Source organism: Pelophylax lessonae (assembly GCF_965119305.1).
Source record: "Pelophylax lessonae genome assembly, chromosome: 7".
NCBI classification, from domain to species: Eukaryota; Metazoa; Chordata; class Amphibia; order Anura; family Ranidae; genus Pelophylax; species Pelophylax lessonae.
Window position 1 is genome coordinate 240,953,779 of NC_138774.1, and position 21,509 is coordinate 240,975,287.

Below are 21,509 nucleotides of genomic sequence, written 5' to 3' on the forward strand. Positions count from 1 at the left end.
GGCCTGGCTGTTGAGACCGAGGTCCTGAAGGAGAAGGGTCTCTCTCCAGAGGTCGTTCATACTTTGATCAACGCGAGGAAGTCTTCCTCGGGGAAGGTTTATTACCGTACTTGGAAGGCCTATTTTGCCTGGTGTGAGTCCAGGGGGTTTTCACCCCGCACGTACTCTGTTTCCCGTGTGCTGTCTTTCCTTCAAACGGGTGTTGATCAGCGTTTGGCGCTGGCTACGATAAAGGGTCAGGTGTCTGCGCTGGCCGTTCTGTTTCAACGTCCCGTGGCTTCCAACTCCTTAGTTGGCACTTTTGTTCAGGGTGTGCGGCATCTGGTTCCTCCTAGGAGGGATCCTCTGCCCCCTTGGGACTTGAATCTCGTTCTGTCTGTGTTGCAACGTGCTCCTTTTGAACAGATCAGGGAGATCTCGTTGTCTATGTTGTCCAAAAAGGTCGCCTTTTTGGTGGCGATCACTTCGGCTCGCAGAGTGTCGGAGCTGGCGGCTTTGTCCTGCAAGTCTCCGTACCTGGTTATTCATTTGGATAAGGTGGTCTTGCGACCTAATCCTTCTTTTCTTCCGAAACGAGTTTCGGAATTCCATCTTAATGAGGATATTGTCTTGCCTTCGCTGTGCGCGAAGCCTAAACATCCAAAGGAGGTGAGATTGCATTCTCTGGATGTTGTTCGGGCGATAAGGGTTTACCTTAAATCGACTGAGTCTTTTCGAAAGACGGACTCCTTGTTTGTTCTTCCAGAGGGTCCTCGGAAGGGCATGGCGGCTTCGGCCTCTACCATCGCCAAATGGATCAGGCAGACCATTGAACAGGCCTATGCTTTGCAGGGGAAGGCTCCTCCTGTACCTGTGAAGGCGCACTCTACTAGATCTTTGAGTACGTCTTGGGCCTGTCGTCATGGGGCTTCTGTAGCCCAGGTGTGTAAGGCGGCGACTTGGTCGACCGTGCACACTTTCACAAAATTCTACAAAGTAGATGTTCAGGCATCGGCGGATGCTTCCTTTGGCCGCAAGGTTCTTAGTGCGGCTGTTCCCTAGGGTCCCTTGTTGGGGACTCCTGGCTGTTGGGATAAGTTTTGTATCCCCTGGTTTTTTGTCTTTTCCTGGGTTGTTGCTCCTGTTGAGCACTTGTTTGTTGCTGTTGCCCAGCTGGTTTCCTTCCTTTGGTAAGGTTCCTTTCTTTGATGCGGAGACTGCGTTGCCTTTTCGGCGCGGATGCGTTTCCCACCCCTCATGTTTGCACTGCTTTGGGACGTCCCCATATGTGACGAATATGAAGAGGCGGCGACTGTCGGAGGACGTAAGAGAAAACGGAATTTTTGTAAAATCTTACCTGTAAAATTCCTTTCTCTGAGTCCTCCGACAGTCGCCGCCCCCAACCCTCTTTTGGGGTTTGGTTATATACTCTACTGCTATTCCACTAAAACTGAGATATGGTTGCAGGAAGTAGGAGGGTATTGACTGAGGGGACCACCCCTTGAGGGTGGGATATGTTAAAAGCTTTATTGTTAACATATTCTGTTGCCTAGCTACTCCTTCGGAGCAAAGTCTAATACCCCATATGTGACGAATATGAAGAGGCGGCGACTGTCGGAGGACTCAGAGAAAGGAATTTTACAGGTAAGATTTTACAAAAATTCCGTTTTTCCACCATAATTTGAAACCAAATTTTTTAAAAATCAGACAATGTGATTTTCTGGATTTTTTTTTCTCATTTTGTCTCTCATAGTTGAAGTATACCTATGATGAAAATTACAGGCCTCTCTCATCTTTTTAAATGGGAGAACTTGCACAATTGGTGGCTGACTAACTACTTTTTTTCCCAACTGTATATATAATTTTTTTTTTTTTTATGTTCCTATGGTGCAAACCTCTTAGGAACTTTTAGATGAGTCACAAACATACTTGTTTATATAGTTATTTGATCTCTTCTGTGGTAGGGTAGGTCAGCAGTTTGTAGGGCAGGGCAGAGGATGAAGGTCAGAGTTCAGAGGCAATTAACAGTGTAGGGGCAGTGGACTGTAATGCAGTATACAGAGGTCAATAGTAGGGTAGGGCTGTGTACGGAGGTCAGTAGTAGTAGGGTATTGCAGTGTACAAAGGTCAATAGTAGTAAGGTCGGGCAGAGGTCAATAGTAGGGTTAGCATTCCTGTTCAAATTGCATGTGATTCTTTGCAGTGCGATTTGAGCCCATTAATTTTGTATGGGCTCAAATTGTACCTCCAAGGTATCGGTACTCCGTATCCGCGAATACATGACTAAAAGTATCGCCACTTGAGCTCGCCGGTAAAAAACTGTTACTGGTTAAAATCCTAAAATAGAAAACCAATAGAGCTATCACATCTAAGGATTGGTAAGCTGCAATATAGTGTTTGATTTAAGGTCAAGTAGCATTGTGATGGCTTGGTGATGGAATTGTGATAAAACAATATTGTTCTGGACCCCTAAAGCATTAAAAAAAAAAAATCTGTTTGACATGCAGAGATTTTATTCAATTAATCAGATTTTCACAGGTTTGACATGCTAAGATGGGGAGAACTATAGATTATGGTTAAAGGATGCTGGTGCTATTTTTTTTCAACTGAGGACATGTCACCATAACCCCATCTATCCTTTTTGTTTCTCTTCTATCCTTGTTGGCATGAGCAAAGAAGTCTGTCCTTTTGCTCTTGCCTCTGAAGATCAGAGCATTGTATTGTAACTCAAAATGTAAGCTCAAAGATTTTAAGATATTCACGTTAAGCAGGTTGACTTCATGTTTCATCTTTCCTTTCTCCATAGAGCTGTGTTGCTGCATTTCTGGATGTCGTGATTGGAGGCCGAGCAGTAGAAACGCCACCATTGTCTTCTGTGGATCTGCTGGAGGGCCTAAGTCGCACCGTTGTCTACATGACTTACCACCAACTGGTCACTCTCGTAAGTATCCGAATATACAAGATTTACCAAGAAATATAGCTTCTGGTGAAGTTGGTGTTGGAAGACTTCCCTCTGAGATACTGTAATTGCAGGTCTGACCAGGCAGTGGGATAGCTGTATAATGCCCATCTGTGTCGATTACCACAGGTCCTTTTATGATGATGCGGGCTAATTTCCTCCACTCAGGGTCATCAGCCCAACTTCTCTTTAGTACTGGCTTTTTTTCCCAATCTTTCCCTCTGTGCAATCCAACTTTCTAGCACATTTTTTTTGTTGTGCATACCTTACATTATTCAATCCAGGGAGCTTGATGAATAATGTAAGGACACGGGGGATCTCCCGTTTTTTTTTTTTTTTTTCTGCCAAAAAAAAAAAAATTCGGAGCAGCGCGGTTTCGTTTCACCCCTTATGGTCATGGAGACTCTGGAGTGCATTTCACTACCCAATCCACTCCTGGAAGCTGCAGGACCCTCTGGGTCTCAATCTGCTCTGGCGGCCATGACGGCAGCGCTGCAGTCGCTAGTAGCCAAAGTAGATATGGCCCTGCAAAGGAAGCCTGGCAAGAAGCGCCCCCCGCCTTCACCTGTATCCTCTGCTTGTCTTGGGAGTGTGTTCGGCCCAAGATGTCTGGACTCTGGAAGTCCAGGTTGCCGATCAACATCCTGGAAATTCCGGCGATCAGACTTTGTCTGTCTCAATGGATGGATCTCCTGCAGGGACGCCCTATGCAGATACAATCAAACAATGCTATGGCTGTGGCATATGTCAATCATCAAGGGGGCACAAAGAGTGCCCCGGCTGCCCGGGAAGTGGCTGGCATCTTGAGGTGGGCAGAACTATATGTTCCGGCCCTCTCTGCTGTGTACATTCCGGGGGTAGAGAATTGACAAGGGGACTATCTCAGGCGGCATACGTTGGATCCGGGAGAATGGTCTCTTCATCCGGAGGTATTTTTATCAACTGTGGACCTGCTGGCTTCCCGTCTCAACAGGAGGGTGCGGAAGTTCGTGTTAAGGTCTCGGGATCCTCTGGCCGACTCCGCAGACGCTCTGGTGGCTCCTTGGGGTCAGTATTGTCTGATTTTACACATTTCCTTCAATACAACTTCTGTCGAGACTTCAGGTAGAAGGAATTAGTTATTCTGGCAGACTGCCCTCGCCAGTTTTGGTACGCAGGCCTTGTAAGGCTGATAGCAGACGTCCCTTGGAAACTTCCTCTCAGGGAAGATCTTCTGTCTGATCTTCTGTTCTGTTTTACAGTCGCTGGCTTTAATGGCCTGACTATTGAAAGCCAGGTGCTGAAGGACAGAGGGCTGTCTGAGTCAGTGATTCCTACGCTGTTGAAAGCTAGGAAATCTACTTCCAGGAAGGTTTATCATAGAGTTTGGAAGGCGTACTTTACGTGTTGTGAGTCTCCTTTTCTGTGTCTCGCTTGTTGGAGTTTCTACAACTAGGTGTAGATCAACATTTGGCTCTGGGCAACATCAAGGGCCAGATTTCCACTTTGACCATATTTTTCCAAAGGCCATTGGCGGCAAAGTCTTGGTTTACACTTTTGTGCAGGGATTTTGCCATCTGGCTCCTTCTGTGCGATCCCTGGTGCCTCCGTGGGATCTCAATTTGGTACTGTTGGTGCTTCAAAAGCCTCCCTTTGAAAATGTTTGAGAACTTCCTCTGCTCGCTTCGTCGCAGAAGGTGGCTATCTTGGTAACTATTACTTCCGCATGTCGCGTTTCAGAGTTGGCTGCGTTGTCCTGTCGGTCACCTTACTTGGTGATTCATAGGAACAAGGTGGTATTGCGACCCTGTCAGGCTTTCCTTCCTAAGGTTGTCTCAGGGTTTCATTTGAATGAAGGCATTGTGTTATCACCCCTATGTCCTAAGCCTACACATCCTAAGGAAATTGCTTTGCATTCCTTGGATGTGGTAAGGGCGATTCAGGCGTATCTGGCGGTGACTTAACCGATTTAGGAAATCCAATTCTTTGTTCTTATGGATGGACCTTGTAAAGGGTAGGCTGCATCTTCTGCGACCATTTCCAAGTGGAACAGGTGGACGGTGGTACAGGCCTATTCTATTAAGGGTCAGGTTCCGCCTTTCCCTGTTAAAGCGCATTCTACGAGTGCGCTTAATGCCTCCTGGGCCTTCCGTCGTCAGGCATCGGTGGTTCACGTGTGCAAAGCGGCTATGTGATCGTCTGTACACACATTCACAACATTTTATAAGGTGGATGTACTTGCATCTTCGGATGCGGCGTTTGGCCGCAAAGTTTTGCAGGCTGCGGTTGCAGAGGCTTCTGCTTCTTGAAGGTGTCCTTTTTTTAAAATGGTCTTGTCTGTATTTCACCTGTATTCTGGCAAACTTTTGATAAAGGTGAGTGAGTCATTTAGCATGTGCTGTGGATTGGGCAATTCAGGGAAATTTTGATTTTTTTCCATTTGTGAGCATTTTCAGTATTTAGATGATATTAATAATGCTGATTCTACTTCTTTTGCAGCTGGGGTTCTTGCGCAGTGGCATCTCTAGTGATCATTTGCGTGAAGAGGACCGAATGGCCCTGGAAAACCTTTTGGCTACCGTGCCTCAAACCAAGCCAGGGAAGAATGATAGTACTCCTTACAGCACCCCTCAGTTGTCTCCTGCAACCACACCAGCCTGCAGGAAGAATAGACTGCCTATAGGTGAATAGAAAATGCGCACACATACTTAATTGTTAATATGCTCAATTTAGGTGTACCTGTTGTTTCACAGATAAGTGAGCTATTTGTGGTGTAAATAATTAGTTAGAAATATGAAGTATCTCTTCGTCAGTTGTTGAAGTAACACAAAGGTAACTGCAATGACACACAGAAAACAGTAGTATTCTATGTGTCATGTTCACACCAGAACAGTGTTTTCACTGCATTCCAGAGCTGTGCGATGTTATGCAAATTCTTTGCGTATTATCGCATCTTTCTGGATGGCCCTTCATGTCACCGCACAGCAAGTGCAGCACACTACGCTGCTGTGCGGTGACGTGTCACTTTGGGCACTTACAGTTCAGAGGAAAAAAAATGCAGCTATGTGATTAAAATGCTCATTATACTGCCTGCAATTTAGTGTGTGGGCTAATGTGAATGGGCCCTGAAAATAGATGAATCTCTATATATAGATGACATAGTTTGCTAATTCACTGTGTAATATAATAATGGTTGCAATTGTTTGAACAATAATCTACAAGGTGTCAGGAGCTGCATGTGGTGTTTTTTTTGTATCCTCCTGTGCTGTGAAGGAGAAAGAGAGAGTTTTTACTTTGTGCACAATCCCTTTTAAGGCCTAGTTTAAACTTTTGCAGGCCTGTGAGCCACGTGTGCGGGCACAGCAATCTATTCATTTGAATGACTGCCATGCCTTCTGAAATCGCAGGGAGATGGTCCCTGCTCTGTTTTTTGTTTTTTTTTTTTTTTTTTTTTTCAATCGCAGCTTGCACAGTAACTGCAAGCGCAGTGCAATTTCCAGTGCAGGAATCTGCTGCTGCAATTTCTGTGACTGGGGGCAAGACCTGCAGCAGGGAATCACCCACACAAGTGTGAGCCAGGCCTTATTGAAGGACATTGTAATACAGAGCAACACTCCCCACATATTAGCATGAAGTTCCACTTTAAATAACGCGCCTAAAGCATTTGGCAAACTCGTATTCGGAGTGTCAAGCTTTTGAGCGTTCATTCATTCCATTGGCCAGAATATTTGTTCTGGCCATAGAAAAGAATGAACTCTCAAGTTCTAAACACACCTAGCGTTTAGGCGCATTTGGATGCGTCAAGTGTTTTTACTGCTCAAATGCATCTTCTCCTGGATGTGCAAGTGACTTAATGGCTGGATCCCCAGGTAAAAATATAAGAAAATGGAAGCCTAAAAAGGGAAACTAATGCAGCCATCTCATCTATGAATTTGTAAGCTGCAGTAGAATACAGATTTACTTTGGGTTTAATACCAATTTAATAACAAAAAATGTTCCCTAGAAGGCTATGTTCACATATGTAGTTGGTGTAGTTCGCGTTTGCCAGGGCACACAGCCCATTTATTTGAATGAGTTGCTGTACCTCAGGAAACGCACCAAAAAAAGGTCCCTGCACCTTTTTTTTAAATTGCAGCTGCTCGGAAATTGCATGGAACTTTTGCACCATGCCATTTCTCGCATCCAAAAACACGCTTTTTCAGATGCATGGGGTTGCCATTAGGAATTAATAGCACCCTTGTTCATCTGCTGGTGCCTGAGGCAAAATGGGCTGCTTTTTAGCAGAAGCGCGAGGGTGCCATTAATTTTTAATGGCACCCATACACGACTGAAATCAAAAGGCATTTTTGGGCACAGAAAATTGCATGGTTGAAAAGCTTTACATGATTTCCATGCAGCTGCCATTTTAAAAAGGTGCAGGGACCTTTTCTCTTTTGTTCATTGACGGGGACAGCTCCTGATATTCATAACCATTGGGTTATACTGCCCCCTACAGGAATAGGAGACTAGGCAGAAAATAATTCTGGCTACACCCATGGGCAGTCTCGGGGGTATACTACCTCTCTCTGCTATAGCCCCCCCTTTTTTTTTTTTTTGCCTAGTCAGGAGTAAGGACCTAGTTCCTTGCTGGTATCTTTGATCCTCACAATTTTTTTCTTTTTAGATAGAATTTTTTTTCTCCTGGATTTTTCCTGTGAGATCTACAATCAACTGCCAGACTGGGTGATGGGCTGGATAATCTAGATCCAGTGGTCACGTCAGTCTGGCCAGCGAGTGAGCACTGACCTCAGCTCCGCGGTAGGTCAGTCTTGGCCTCAGTCGCAGCATTCCTCCTTTGCCGACAGCCTCCCCATTTCGATGGACGGAGAGGTGTTCTGTCTGGAGCAGGGCCTGCCTGGTTCCTGGTATTGTGAGCAAATGCCCTCCCTCTCCCCCAGAGGGTTTTGGGGTGGACGTTGGCCCCTCTTTGGGACGGTCTGACCCCTGGGTTCCCCTCCTTCCTGCAGACACCCCCCCTTGCCGAATTCCTCATCCTGCCCCCCCCCCCCCCCACATTAGCTGGGGTTGTTTGGGTGGTCTGGCCACTTTCCTGGGGTGCGGGCAAAGGCGCTGACTGGTGATGGGGGGTGGGGGTCCCGGCGACGGGACGATTGACTGTGCTGGGAGGGTATGTACCTGGTGGGGGCTCCTGCCAGGGCCCCCTGGCCTGCTTGGATCTGTCCTTGAGGCCTAGTCTCCCAATCCTGGGCCCCTGTATGCCTTGTGGTGCCGCCAGTTTGTTGTAAGATTTACGCCTTCCCTCCTCTCAAGCTTCTGCCTAGACTTCTACGCAGGATTGAGGCAGAAGGGATTCCGGTTATCTTAGTACGCTTGGTACTCCAATCTGGTGCGGCTGGTCACCCGACGTTCCTCTGGAAGCTCCCTCTCAGGGAGGTTCTTCTGTCCCAAGGGCCCATCTTCCATCCTGCTTTACAGTCGCTGGCTTTGAAGGCTTGGCTGTTGAACGCCAGGTGCTGAAGGATAGGTCGGTGATTCCTACTCTGTTGAAAGATAGGAAATCTACTTCTAGGAAGATCTACCATTGTATGTGGAAGGCGTACATTGCGTGATGTGAGTCTCTTGGAGTTCCTCTTCGCTCCTTCTCAGTGGCTCGATCTTAACCTTCCTTCAACGGGGGTTGAACAGATATTGGCCTTGAGTACCATCAAGGGCCAGGTGTTGACCTTGGCTGTCTTCTTCCAATGACCTTTGGCCACACACTCCCTGGTGTATACCTTTCTTCAGGGTTGTCCGACATTTGGTTCCTCCAGTGTGGGCTCCGTTGCCACCTTGGGATCTTAATTTGATGCTTTCAGCTCTGCAGAAGCATTCTTTTGAAAATATTTGGGAGATTCCCCTGCTTATGTTGTCTAAGAAGATGACCTTTTTAGTGGCTATCACTTCTGTGCGCAGGAAGTCGGACTGGCGGTGTTATCCTGTCCACCTTACCTGGTGATTCACAGGGATAAGGTGGTTCTTCGCCCCTGTACATTGTTCCTTCCTAAGGTTGTCTGACTTTCATTTGAATGAAGATATTGTGTTGCCTACCCGGGGCCCAGGCCTAAACATCCTAGGGAAATGACCTTGCATGCCTTGGATGTGGTCCAGGCAATTAGGGTTTGCCTGGCAGCTATGGAATCTTTCAGGAAGTCAGATTCTTTGTGCTCACGGATGGACCTCAAAGGATTGTCTGCTTCCTCTGCGACCATTTCCAGATGGATCAGACAGACGGTGGTTCAGGCTTATTACATCAGAGGTCAGGTTCCTCCTTTTCCCTGTCAATGTGCATTATATTCGGGCGCTTAGTGCCTACTGGGCCTTCCGTCATCAGGCCTCAGTGACACAGGTTTGCAAGCAGCCACCTGGTCGTCTGTGCACACTTTTCAAGGTACAAAGTGGATGTGTTGGCGTCTGCGGTTGATTCTTTTGGCCGCAAGTTTTTGCAGGCTGCTGTTTGAGGACCTGATCCTCTTTGAGGGTGTATTGTTGTTTTTTTTTTTTTTTTTTCAGGTGGGTTCTGGTTGTTTTGGTTGAGCTCCTGTAGCCTTTGGAAATTTTTGGTTGTTCCCACCCCTCATGTTTAACACTGCTTTGGGACGTCCCAATGGTTAGGACTACCTGGACCTGTGTCCTTCAATGAAAGAAAGAGAAAATACGATTTTTGACTTAACGTAAAATCCATTTCTTTGATGTTCATTGACAGACACAGCACCCACCCCTCTGTGGAGTTATATTTCTCCTGACACTGCTTGTTACAAAACAGAGTGGCTATAGCAGAGTGAAGGAGTATACCCCCTGGGACTGCCCATAGGTGTAGCCAGAATTTTTTTCTGTCTAGTGTCCTACTCCTGTAGGGGGCACTGTAACCCAATGGTTATGAATACCAAGAGCTGTGTTCGTCAATGAACATCAGAGAAATGGATTTTACGGTAAGTCAAACATCCAATTGTTTCTGGTGTCTCCCACAGGTACAGCAACCCATTCAAATGAATAGGCTGCTGTGCCCACACAAATGCATGCTGCACCAACCACGTGTGTGTGAACCCAACATAGAAAATCTTCACTTTGAGTTTAGGTCCACTTTAAAATTGTTATATTGTGTTATTAGCCACCTCTTGCTATATATTAAAAAAAATATTAAATACCATTCTGGGTCCTTTTATGACAAACGTGCAGTGAAATAAAATTTACAAGCAAGCATCATTTTACTATGTACTAAATATATTCTGGTAAATTGACTTTATGATCCTGTTTTTTTTTTTTTTACTCACTAAAAAGTATATGACCTGTATGAATTATTGAACTGCATTGTGTCTATGTAATCACTAACTTGCTAACTCCCCAGGGCAGCAGCTTGCAGCCATGACAGTGTGGGACACATCTGCGTCAAATCTTTCTGCTCATATAAACCTGGTGACCCCTTTTGGTGTGTAACTAAATGTTCTTTTCTCATGCAGGGACACTTTTGCGATGTGACCAAGCTTGCCTTAAATTCCTTTTAGGGCCATTCTATAAATAAGAGTCAGATTTTACAATAGTATTCTAGAGAACACTTCATTGTGTTTTCTTATTCTACAAGTTAGATGTATAGTAAATATTTCTAGCTGTGAGAAGTAAATGTGTATAAAACCTGACACTGGCCCTGTATATTATTGGCTGCATTTATAGCCTTTAATGACTATGAATGTCTAAATTCAGACTTTTTACCCTTTATAGCTGAATTCCAGGAATGTAGCAACCTTGCAAAAAGTGCAGGCATACAGAGTTAGGTCCAATTAGGTGCATATCATCACTTGGACTCTTATATGTGACAGGGTTATTGCACTCCTGGTGGCTCTGAGAGCAAGAGAAGAACAATCAGTAGCTATGCTCCTCCCCTCTGCTGCCCATTCCCAGAAGCCTTTGAGTTAAAAAAAAATACATAGGCCTCTGTAAATGGGCAGAAGGAAGGGAAGGGGGTGGTATTGCAGTTCCAGTATAGTTTTGTAGACTGCATAACATGAGCACCTTTATTTCAAACCCAACACCAGGCAAAACTGTCTTTTTGGACCCTTTTACACTGCCCTCCAAGGTAAAAAAGCAGTGCAGTACTTTGCTGTCAGTGTGAGGGATCGGGTGGTGTGGTGTGATGCACGTTTAGGCGTATCGCACTGTGTGTATTTTTTTTTTTCCTTTTCTAACTTTATTGAAATGACAAAATGACATTTAAATAATTTCTGTGTCACAGCTTGGCTGCGGTGCCTAGAACCAGACAGTACATGGAGTCTGCATGTGAACCTCTGGTCTGTTGCAGGAAACTGCATAGTGTGCATTGCTTTGTTGCAGTGTGAACAGGACACATAGAAAGCAATTGATTTTTGTGTGCCCTTGTGGTGACAGACATTGATCTGATCCAAGAAAACGCCAGCTACCGCACCCAGTGAACTGGAAAGGGTTAGTCTCAGGTTTTTACTGTTTTTCCCAAACCATGTTGTAACAGAACCACGACCCACACTGTGTTTGTGGACTTCCGTCAGTATACAGCTTCCTCCAGGCTTGAACAGTACTTATCGGATATTCAAGCCGCCCCCGTACAAAACTAACCAAGAATAGCTTGTATAAGTTCTGGAACCTTATTGAACAATTCACACACAATATATACCACACACAGGCCAGGTGCCTGATTACATTATTGTATGCAAATAAAATTGTATACAGAAATATAGTTAACCTGAATTATCTAGCCTTCTGGATAGAAACAATATGGGAATGCAGACCCAGTCAATGTTATAATTACCATGTTAATTAACTCAGCACTGCAACAAGGCTAAAACAAAATACTTTACACGTTATCCTAAGTATAAACGCAGAACCCACAGTAGACAATAGATGAGTAAATCTGCATAATCAACAATGTGTGGAAGACAGGTGGTTGAGCTGATATTCGCATCTTTTATGAGTCTGACTATGTGAAGCAGTCTCTTATTGGCAATAGGCAGCTAGGCCTAGAGTCCCAAAGTCTTCAAATATTCCTTGTGATATATTGTTGACAAATAGTACTGTCCCATTTGAGTAATCCAAGACATATTCTCAGTGTCTATTAAGTCTATCATTTTCTTGGCCACCGTGTCCCTAATAGACACAGGGTTACTTACACATATGAGGGAACTAGGGGGCTGAGAGAGGGATTTCCCAACCTCTCTAAGGCAAGCTGTCTTCCACGGGACCCCCAACCAAAGTGATTCCCTACACACGTCAAGGAATGGTGGGACAGGAAGTGAGCTGAATGTGTTAGAAGGGAACCGCAACAAAATTGTTTTTTAGTAGGGAAGGGTTTGTGAGGTTTTTATTACTCTTTGTATCTTGTCCAGATGACTCCTTTTTTCCTTTATTATTTAGCTATTAGAGGAATGAAAACTATAAGGCATAACATTCTTTCACCAGTAGTGTAAAAGAGAACTGTAGGATATTGATTACAGACCCCACCCACTACATGCTCTCAGCAGAAAATTACAGGAGGGATGGATACAAGACCAGCCACCCTGCACAAGGAGAGAGCAGCAGTGAGCAGTCTTTTACTGGAAGCTGCCAGTTTCACACTGGATTACTGCACATATCTGGAATAAATATACAAAGCACACCAAGATTCAAGGAAGAATACACATGCTTGTGTTTAGACATTATATTTGCTTATCCTGGAGTTCAGCTTTAAAGCAAACATTTGCAGGGCAAAGCAACAATCCCCCATCCGATTTAGAGGAGCATGTCACTCCAAATGCACTGGACCAATTAGCCCATTATACATGCTTATTTTGAATTGCCTTGGTTTGTGATGGGTCTAATTTATTAGTATAGTATTACATTTCCAAAATATTTTATATTGTCAAGTAATATTGGACAAGCTTGGTTCCCATCCAGTTTCTCTCTTCTCTAGCAACCATCATTGCAGCAGTCGAAGTTATCTACCCATCGCTTGCATGTTTTTACTGTGTTCCTATTATGTGTATACATAGTGCTGAAAATAGTTTTGAATGTTCTCACTTGTTGCTTTTTTTTGCAGTGGGCATCATTCATTAATCTGCTTTCATGTAGTATTATATGCTGGGTTCATAGAGTATAAGATTCACAGTTAAGGCTGAATAAAAGTCAACAGCATGTACTACGTTTGCCTTCCATGCAGTGTTATGGTTTTGAAGATTGCACGTGCTGCATTGCTTTCTGTAAAGCCTATATGTTGAGATCTTGAGCTTGTTCACCAATGGTGAGCTCACACCTGGAGTATGGCTTGCGTTAGGTGATCACCCTAAGGCCCGTACACACAATAAGAAAATCGGAAGTAACATTTCGTCCGACGAACGATCTGACCATTTTCGGATCGTTAGTATGGTGCTGTCAACAGGCAATTACGAATTTTCGTAAGACAAAAGCTGAATGTGCAGGCCATAAAATTTTTATTGTACGTGAACACAATGTCCAATTTTCGTTTAATCAGTACAGTTTTGATCCAAAAAAAATCGTAAGAGCGAGACTACGCATGCTCGGAAATGAAAGAATACATCCAAAACAGTTCAAAACATTACATTATTTCTGTAGTTGAAATCGGTCATATGAGAAAGTAACCTCTTCACTTTCGCTACGAGACTAGCATGCACCAAAAAACGGACAAAAATGTGTCCGATAATCTGATCGTGTGTAAAAGGCTTTAGTTTTAAGGACTGAACTTTGTATGTACTTTTTGTCTGTTCATGTCTGTATGTACCTCTGTATCATTTTCGTTGCCAGAGCTGTGTTCGTGGATATTTGTGCACACATTTAAAAAAATGTATCTTTGTTCCCTGACGGACACAACTCCAAGTCTTCAGACCATTGGGCTTTATGCTGCTCTCTCTTCAGGAGTAGTAGTAGGCGGAAACCTTATTGGTTACGCCCCTGGGGCAGTCCCAGAGGGTATACCATCACTTCCTGCTATAGGACTTCAGTTTTTTCTGCCTAGTAAGGACCTAGCTCTCTGCTGGGATCTGAGGTCCTGGCATTTTTTCCTTTTAAAATTGAATTTTTTACTTTTTTCTTTATTATTCTTTATTATTTTTGTTCCTGTGTGAACTACAGTCAACAGACTGGGCGACACTGGATATTCTAGAGCCTTATGACCTTCCCAGTCTGGCCTGCGAGTGCGACCCAACTATTAGCTCTGCGCTATATTAGCTCCGCGCTAGGTTGGCCCCACTGGATTGGGGCTGATTGGTGAGTGAAACGCTTCACAAGGTCGCATAGCCCTGGACACGACAGCAGTCACAAACAAAGTCGCAGGGTTCTTCAGGCAGCAGCACCCCCATTCCAAGATGGTGCGGTGGGCTGCTGGGAGTAGCGCCTGCCTGGTGATTGTGGTATGGTGAGTAGTGTCCTATCTCCTTTCTTACAGAATTGCTGGAGTGGTCGCGGGCCCTCCCTGTGTCCTTCCTTCCCCTCATGCTTTTCCCCTTCTCCTTAGTGGGGTTCCCACTGCGTAGGTGCCCTCATCCCCCTTGGCCCCTTTAGGGGGGCATGGGTGTATTTGGGTAGGGGGGCTTGTCTTGTGCTGGGCCGGAGAAGTAGTAGGTGGGTGCCGCTTCCAGCCCCCTTTTTGGGTGTGTCCATTCCTGGGTGCTGCAGGGGGCCCTCCTGGGGTCTGTGTTTTTCCCTGTTGGGCGCTCTCTGGCTCGCTCGGGTCAGTCTTTGGGGTACACTATCCTTTCTCTGCTGTATGGTGTGCACTATTTCTTGTGGTGGGTGGAGTCCCATTTTTTTGCAAAAAAAAAAACAAAACTTTTTTTCTAATTTGTGTACGGCGAGGCTCTGATTAACCCTTTATTGTCCATGGAGCCGCTGGAGCACGTATCACCACCTGATGTGGCTGGTGGAGGCCCTAATTGTGTCAGTGCGGGAAACTCTAAATTTGGAGGACTGAGGCTGAGTCGGCGACACCGATGCAGTTTGGCACCCGTACCCGCAAATCTTGTGCTTCCCTTTCCTGCCTATTTTGACAAGATTGCCACTAGTCAGTGGGGTTCCCTGAAACGCATGGTTGGTATACTGGAACGTTTCGCTAGGAGATATCCCTTTGAGGAGCTTCTTTTGAAGAAACTAACGGTTCCACTATCGGTGGATTCTCAGGGTTCCAGGCTAAATAAGGCCACACTTTTACCGGTGGAGGATTACTCGTCCTTTAAGAACCCTGTAGACAAAAGAGCTGAGGCTCTGGTCCGATACCTCTTCACCGTGGCTGTTTCAATTTTGAGGCCGGTGTTTGCTATCACCTTGGTATCCCAGACTTTAACGGAATGAGCTAAGATTTTACGCCAGGATCTGGAAGGGAGTTAATACCCTCTGGAGCTGGCGGATCAGTTGATCCAGGGGTTACAGTAGATTTGTGACGCATCCTTGGATGCGGCCCCCTTGGCCAGCAGGGATTCTGTGACGGAAGTGATCCTTCGCCACATGATATGGTTGAAGTACTGGTCAGCTAACCAGGCTTCTAAAAAGGTGCTTTTGTAGGTGACCGTTTGTTCGTTGCCTCTATGGAAGAGATCATTAAGAGCCTTATGGGAGGTAAGAGCACATTGCTTTCGCAGGTTGCTAAGGGCAAGGAACCTTGTCGTAAATGTGGTTCGTTCTTCTCTGCTCACAAGCGGCCCTTTCGTCTGTCTAGATCACAGGTTCGAGATCCACCCATAACTTTGCAGGAGGCTCCAAGATACCCTGAAATGGTAAGTCCAAAACTTCTGGTTCTGCAGACAAGCCTTCACCAGCCTGAAGGGGCACCCTCCCGCGTCTGGGTTGGGGGGATGTCTGTGCCTTTTTCTGGATCCATGGACCTTGCTCATTCAGGACAAATGGGTCCATGAGCTGATTCGGTTCGGTTACAATATTGAGTTTCGGTCCTTGCATCCAGCAAGTTTCTTTCCTTCCAGATTACGCCTGTCTCACGAGCGGCTGCAGGGCCTCTACGGAGCAGTGCAGGATCTGCTAGCACAAGGAGTTATTGTGGCGGTTTCAGAGTCGGAACGGTTTTTATTCAAACCAGTTTACAGTTCCCAGGAAGGAAGGCAAGGCTCATCCAATCTTTGATCTCAAGGACGCTTACGTTCATATGCCAATATATGTCAGGCATCAGCGTTACCTTTTGGCCCCGCCTCAGCTCCTCGGGTGTTCATAAAGGTTTTAGACCCAGTTCTGGTATTGCTATGGCAGAAAGGGATCTCTGTGCTGGGTTACCTGGATGATCTGCTGGGTTACCTGGATGAAGAGTCTTCCTCGACTCTAGAAGACTATTCTATTGAGGGTCAGGTTCCTCCTTTCCCCGTTAAAGCGCATTCTACGAGAGCGCTTAGTGCCTTTTGGGTCTTTCCTCATCAGGCGTCAGTGGTTCAGGTGTGCAAGGCGGCTACGTGGTCGTCTGTACACACATTCACAAAGTTTTATAAGGTGGGTGTACTTGTATCTTTGGATACGGCGTTTGGCGGCAAAGTTTTGCAGGCTGCGGTTGCAGAGGCTTCCACTTCTTAAGGGTATAATTTTTTCCTGGTGGTGAGCTCCTGTTTCTAGTTGAGCTCCTGTTACCTGGTTGGCTATGTTTAGCCTTGTTGGGAATTCTGCATATTGCTGTGTTTTTTCCCACCCCACATATGGACGCTGTTTTGGGACATCCCAGTGGTCTGAAGACATGGAGCATGGAGCTGTGTCCATCAGTGAACAAAAGAGAACTGGATTTTTGTCTCAGAAAATTTTTACGGTAAGGTTCACTGATGGACACCGCACCTGCCCCTCTGTTGGGTTGTTTTATATGTTCTTCTCACACTGCTTGTTATAAACTGAAGTCCTATAACAGGAAATGATGGTATACCCTCTGGGACTGCCCCAGGAGCGTAACGAAAAAAGGTTTCTGCCTAGTCCTACTCCTAAAGAGAGCAGCATAAAAGCCCAATGGTCTGAAGACATGGAGCTATGTCCGTCAGTGAACCTCAGCAAAAAGTATTTTACGTTAGGACAAAAATCCAGTTTTTAGGGCTGAAGATTTTGTAAAAGCCCCCAAACATACAGTACAATGGGGGTAGTGCCAATGTTTAATGTCACGCATTTAGTGCAACAGTTTAGAGTGTTTGTTTCTAAAATCTTGCACTTGATAAAGTTAACGTTAGGGCACGCAAACGCAATACATTGCCCAATTTTTGTGCAGATTATGAAAGATGAGGTTGTGCTGAGTAAATACCCAACATTTCAAGTCCTAAAATTGTTTGTGCCAATGAAACGGCAACAAACTTCAGTATCCTTACTTTTCCATAGGCAAAGCTTTAAAAGCCCCTACAGGTCAGCAGTTTAGAATTAATAGTGAATATTTGCCCTACAATTATTATTCTTACTACGGCGTGTGCAGCAATATGTAACATGGAGTGCAATCATCTTTTTTTGTAAACTAACTTTGTTTTTATTACATAGGAGACAAAAAATGCCCTATGTGATCCCTTTTTTGTGACAGGTCTCACCTGTCTTAGGGGTTTACCTGCCTTCTATTGAAGCTAGTGGAACTCAGAATGCAAATGTACTGAGGGTGCTGTAAGTGATCAGTCTTCTAGGCACTGTCCACTATTTCCAGCAAATTACAATTTTTTTCCCCAGAAAAAAAAAAAATATTCTATTTAACTGCTGTGCATACACAGCTGTGTCTGTGGAATGTGTTCTCTATATTCACAGGGAGGTTTTTGACTCTATATAGACATATACAATAGTTGCATCTAAAGGTCCACTGTGACCATGTAGCAAATTGCCATTGTGTGCAGTGGTTGTGATTTGACATATTAAGCGCACCCCTAGGACGTAGTGATTTTCTTTCCTGCCAACGCACGTTGCAGGAAAGAAACTGTTGAATAGAGGAATTCCTCCTGCATAGCCATGGTGTTCTATAACAGCCACTAACAATAATCGCATATAAAATCCACCAGGCTGGTTGGTACATTCAGCCTTACCCATACATGGCTCGAATCTCAGCCAGTTAAGTAGGAACCGTCCAAAATTCGAACCATCTATGGCTGACTTAAATTCAATTGGCAAAGTTCATAATTGCACTTGCATGCTGCACTGATCCAATTTAAGCATACTTTTTTTGTTTAATTTGTTTTTATTGAAAATGGTTAAACAGAACATAAACAACACAATCCGACTACAAAAAAAACTACAAAGTCATACCAATAGAAGTACAAATGGCCAACATATACCATGCAGTGCCAGCAAGTACTACAGAACACGAGTGCATACATCATATCCTGCACAGCTCTAAGTCGAGACGAGCAATCAGATCATAAACAATATGAGCAGAGAGGCGTAAACCATGTCAGAGGAAAAGCAGAAGAAAGAGAAGAAGAAAAGGAGGAGATAAGAAGGGTGGGGGAGCAGGGAGGAAGGGGAAGGAAGAGGGTAGGTAGACCACGAGCTACTAAAGATTAAGCCTATATACATTAATCGTTAATCGGGTGGGGCAGTATTGGAGGTGCCATTTGTGATTAAAGAGATATAAACCGGGGAGGTTTTAAAGGTGGACCATGAGTACCAGATAGATTGGAAGCGGTCCAGTTTGTCTCGGGCAATAAAAGTGAGTTCTTCCAGCTGACAAGTCGCATCTACTTTTAGTAACCAATGCCGCACTGTGGGAATGATAGGAGTGCCCCAGTGGACAGGTATCAAAGCCTTCGCAGCGTTAAGCATATGGGGTATGACTGAACGTTTATATTAAGCATATGGGGTATGACTGAACGTTTATATTTGGAAAGAGGCAAGGTAGTGCCATGCAGCAAGACCACCCACGGGTCAGCAGGGATCTAATTTAAGCATACTTTAATGTTAATGTACATAAACACAGAATGGAATGCTTGACTGCTCCCCTTTCATGAAAAAGTGCTGCTATAGAGCTATTCTGTGCCAGCCATGTGACCAAAAGCCTAGGCATTCAGGAATGACATTCTTGAATCATAGAAGGGAACTTGGAACAGCATTTTTGCACTTAAATTCTTTTATTACTCTTATCCATCTTAGCAAGGCTGTTTATAGTTTCAAGTTAAAGCACCCTTAAAGCTTTGTTTTTATTTTTTTTATTTTTTTTTTCATTAAACATGTTCTACTTACCTGGTCTGTGCAATGTTTTTGTGCAGAGCAGCCCCGATCCTCCTTTTCTCTGGTCCCCCGTCGGAGCTTCAGGCCCGCCCTCATAAGCAAGTGCTCCCATGGAAAGCTTGCTTGCGGCAGAGCTACCCTATCTGCGTCTATTGACACGGACCAGGCAACTCAACCCCTACCTTCCACTCCCTTGTCACGACATGTGATTGTCCGCAGCGAGAACCAATGGCTCAACTGCTTTTAATCTGCCCAATGTGGAGGGAGACAGCGATGGGAGCCGCTGCTTTCATGCACATCGCTGGATCGGGCTCAGGTAAGAATAAGGGGGGACTGGGGATTCTGCTCCAGGGACGATTTTTTTTACCCCAATGCAAAGAATGTATTAAGGTAAAAAAAAACCTTGAGGCTTTAGAACTAGTTTAAAGCTTGAGTACAAGTTCGTTCGTACATTTCCTTTTACCCTTTCTTGATGTGGAATATTCAACAGGGAACATAGCCTACTGTTACTTTAGTGTCATAGTTACACCTGTACTGAAAAATGTACTTTCTGTTTTCTGTTCACTGTGCTTAAATTGTTGCACACTTGAAGCAAATCTTATCTACTTTTCCATAATGTCACAAGCATTTTTACAGCACTTATGCTGCACATCCATTTTAGTAACCGTAACTAAAAATGTCTATATTGACACAGTCTAAAACACTGTGATAAACTACCTCTAAGCAAACTACGGTGAGTTTCACAATACCAATCTACCCTGCACTTAGGAGGAAACCTTGTGGAAAACTGAAAAAAAAAAAGTGTGTGTGTGTGTGTGTGTGTGTGTGTGTGTGTGTGTGTGTGTGTGTGTGTGTGTGTGTGTGTGTGTGTGTGTGTGTGTGTGTGTGTGTGTGTGTGTGTGTGTGTGTGTGTGTGTGTGTGTGTGTGTGTGTGTGTGTGTGTGTGTGTGTGTGTGTGTGTGTGTGTGTGTGTGTGTGTGTGTGTGTGTGTGTGTGTGTGTGTGTGTGTGTGTGTGTGTGTGTGTGTGTGTGTGTGTGTGTGTGTGTGTGTGTGTGTGTGTGTGTGTGTGTGTGTGTGTGTGTGTGTGTGTGTGTGTGTGTGTGTGTGTGTGTGTGTGTGTGTGTGTGTGTGTGTGTGTGTGTGTGTGTGTGTGTGTGTGTGTGTGTGTGTGTGTGTGTGTGTGTGTGTGTGTGTGTGTGTGTGTGTGTGTGTGTGTGTGTGTGTGTGTGTGTGTGTGTGTGTGTGTGTGTGTGTGTGTGTGTGTGTGTGTGTGTGTGTGTGTGTGTGTGTGTGTGTGTGTGTGTGTGTGTGTGTGTGTGTGTGTGTGTGTGTGTGTGTGTACAAAAATTAGAGTCAATCTGTAATCGTGTAATTTTGCATCACAGCTCTGCTTTAAAATTTGAGTTGGAGCAGATTGCACTCCTATTTTACTTTGTGTTTTGTTTTTTAAAAGGGACTTTCACACTTTGCTAAAGCTAAAGTTTACTTCACTAAAAAAAGAAAAAAAAAAGTTAATTTATTTTCTTGCTACTGTAGTTGCATAACTCGCTTGTAATGACACATTTCCCACATCCTACAGGCTGATAATTCCTGTCTTCGCTGATGCCTGTCCTCTTCATAATGTTGAACATCTGGCATTGCAGAGGTTAATATCTTTGGGTCTAACCTTGTACAACTGGATGTAACATTGTAAAAGTCCCAACAGACTCCTGCCCCTTTCTCCCCTACCTCCACTGACAAAAGTCCTTGCATTTGTTTCCAAATAAAAGAATGTTTAATTTTGTTAAATCAATGCAAGATATTTTGTCAGTGATGAAGACTGAAAGGGACAGGCAGCCATCAACTGTAATTTCAGCCCTGTGGGCATCGCTGGAAAAAAGATTTCTATAGAAACCATCAGCCTGCAGGACATACTTCTTTACAAGCAAGTTATGCAACTTCTGCTATAAATCATAACTAGACCGTGACTGTGAGCCATCTTTAATTCCCAGAATCTCTGGCATATCTGAGAGGGAATCGCTGCGTTGCTGTGATCTAAGAAAAATGCAAGTTCTGCATTCAGTAAAAGGGAGAACATGGGGTTGACTTGGGAGGTTCAGCTGATGTTTTATGATGCACAAAAAATTCCTGAGAAAAAAACAGAACCAGAAAAAACAATAAAGGTAAAAGGTGAAGCCAGCAAAGGGCATTTGCTGGCTTCTCCATCAACGGATAAGGCTTCAGGCTGTACCTGCATTTTTTCTGGTTTTGTGAATAAGTAATATTGAAGCCAGTGAGTTAGCAAAACAGCCAGGCAATCGGCATTTTCAGAAGGAGCCAGCATTGTGAACCCCTTATATTTCCTTGGAATTCTTTTCCTAATGTGTATTTCCTTTCAAAACGTACTATATATATATATATATATATATATATATATATATATATATATAT

General features: G+C 44.5%; 1 protein-coding gene across 3 annotated transcripts in view; it reads left to right on the plus strand.

The window, feature by feature from the left end:
• GAPVD1 (GTPase activating protein and VPS9 domains 1) overlaps window positions 1-21,509 on the plus strand; it is a 284,263-nt gene that overhangs the window by 158,104 nt on the left and 104,650 nt on the right. For 2 of the 3 annotated variants that reach the window (XM_082263587.1, XM_082263588.1), the window contains exons 1-3: window positions 2,792-2,920; window positions 5,417-5,600; window positions 10,302-10,382. In XM_082263587.1, the coding sequence (XP_082119713.1) occupies window positions 2,894-2,920; window positions 5,417-5,600; window positions 10,302-10,382 (292 nt within the window). In that variant the 5' untranslated portion in view covers window positions 2,792-2,893. Of the gene's footprint in view, window positions 1-2,785; window positions 2,921-5,416; window positions 5,601-10,301; window positions 10,383-21,509 lie in introns of those variants that run through there. The other variant, XM_082263589.1, reaches the window with a different exon arrangement.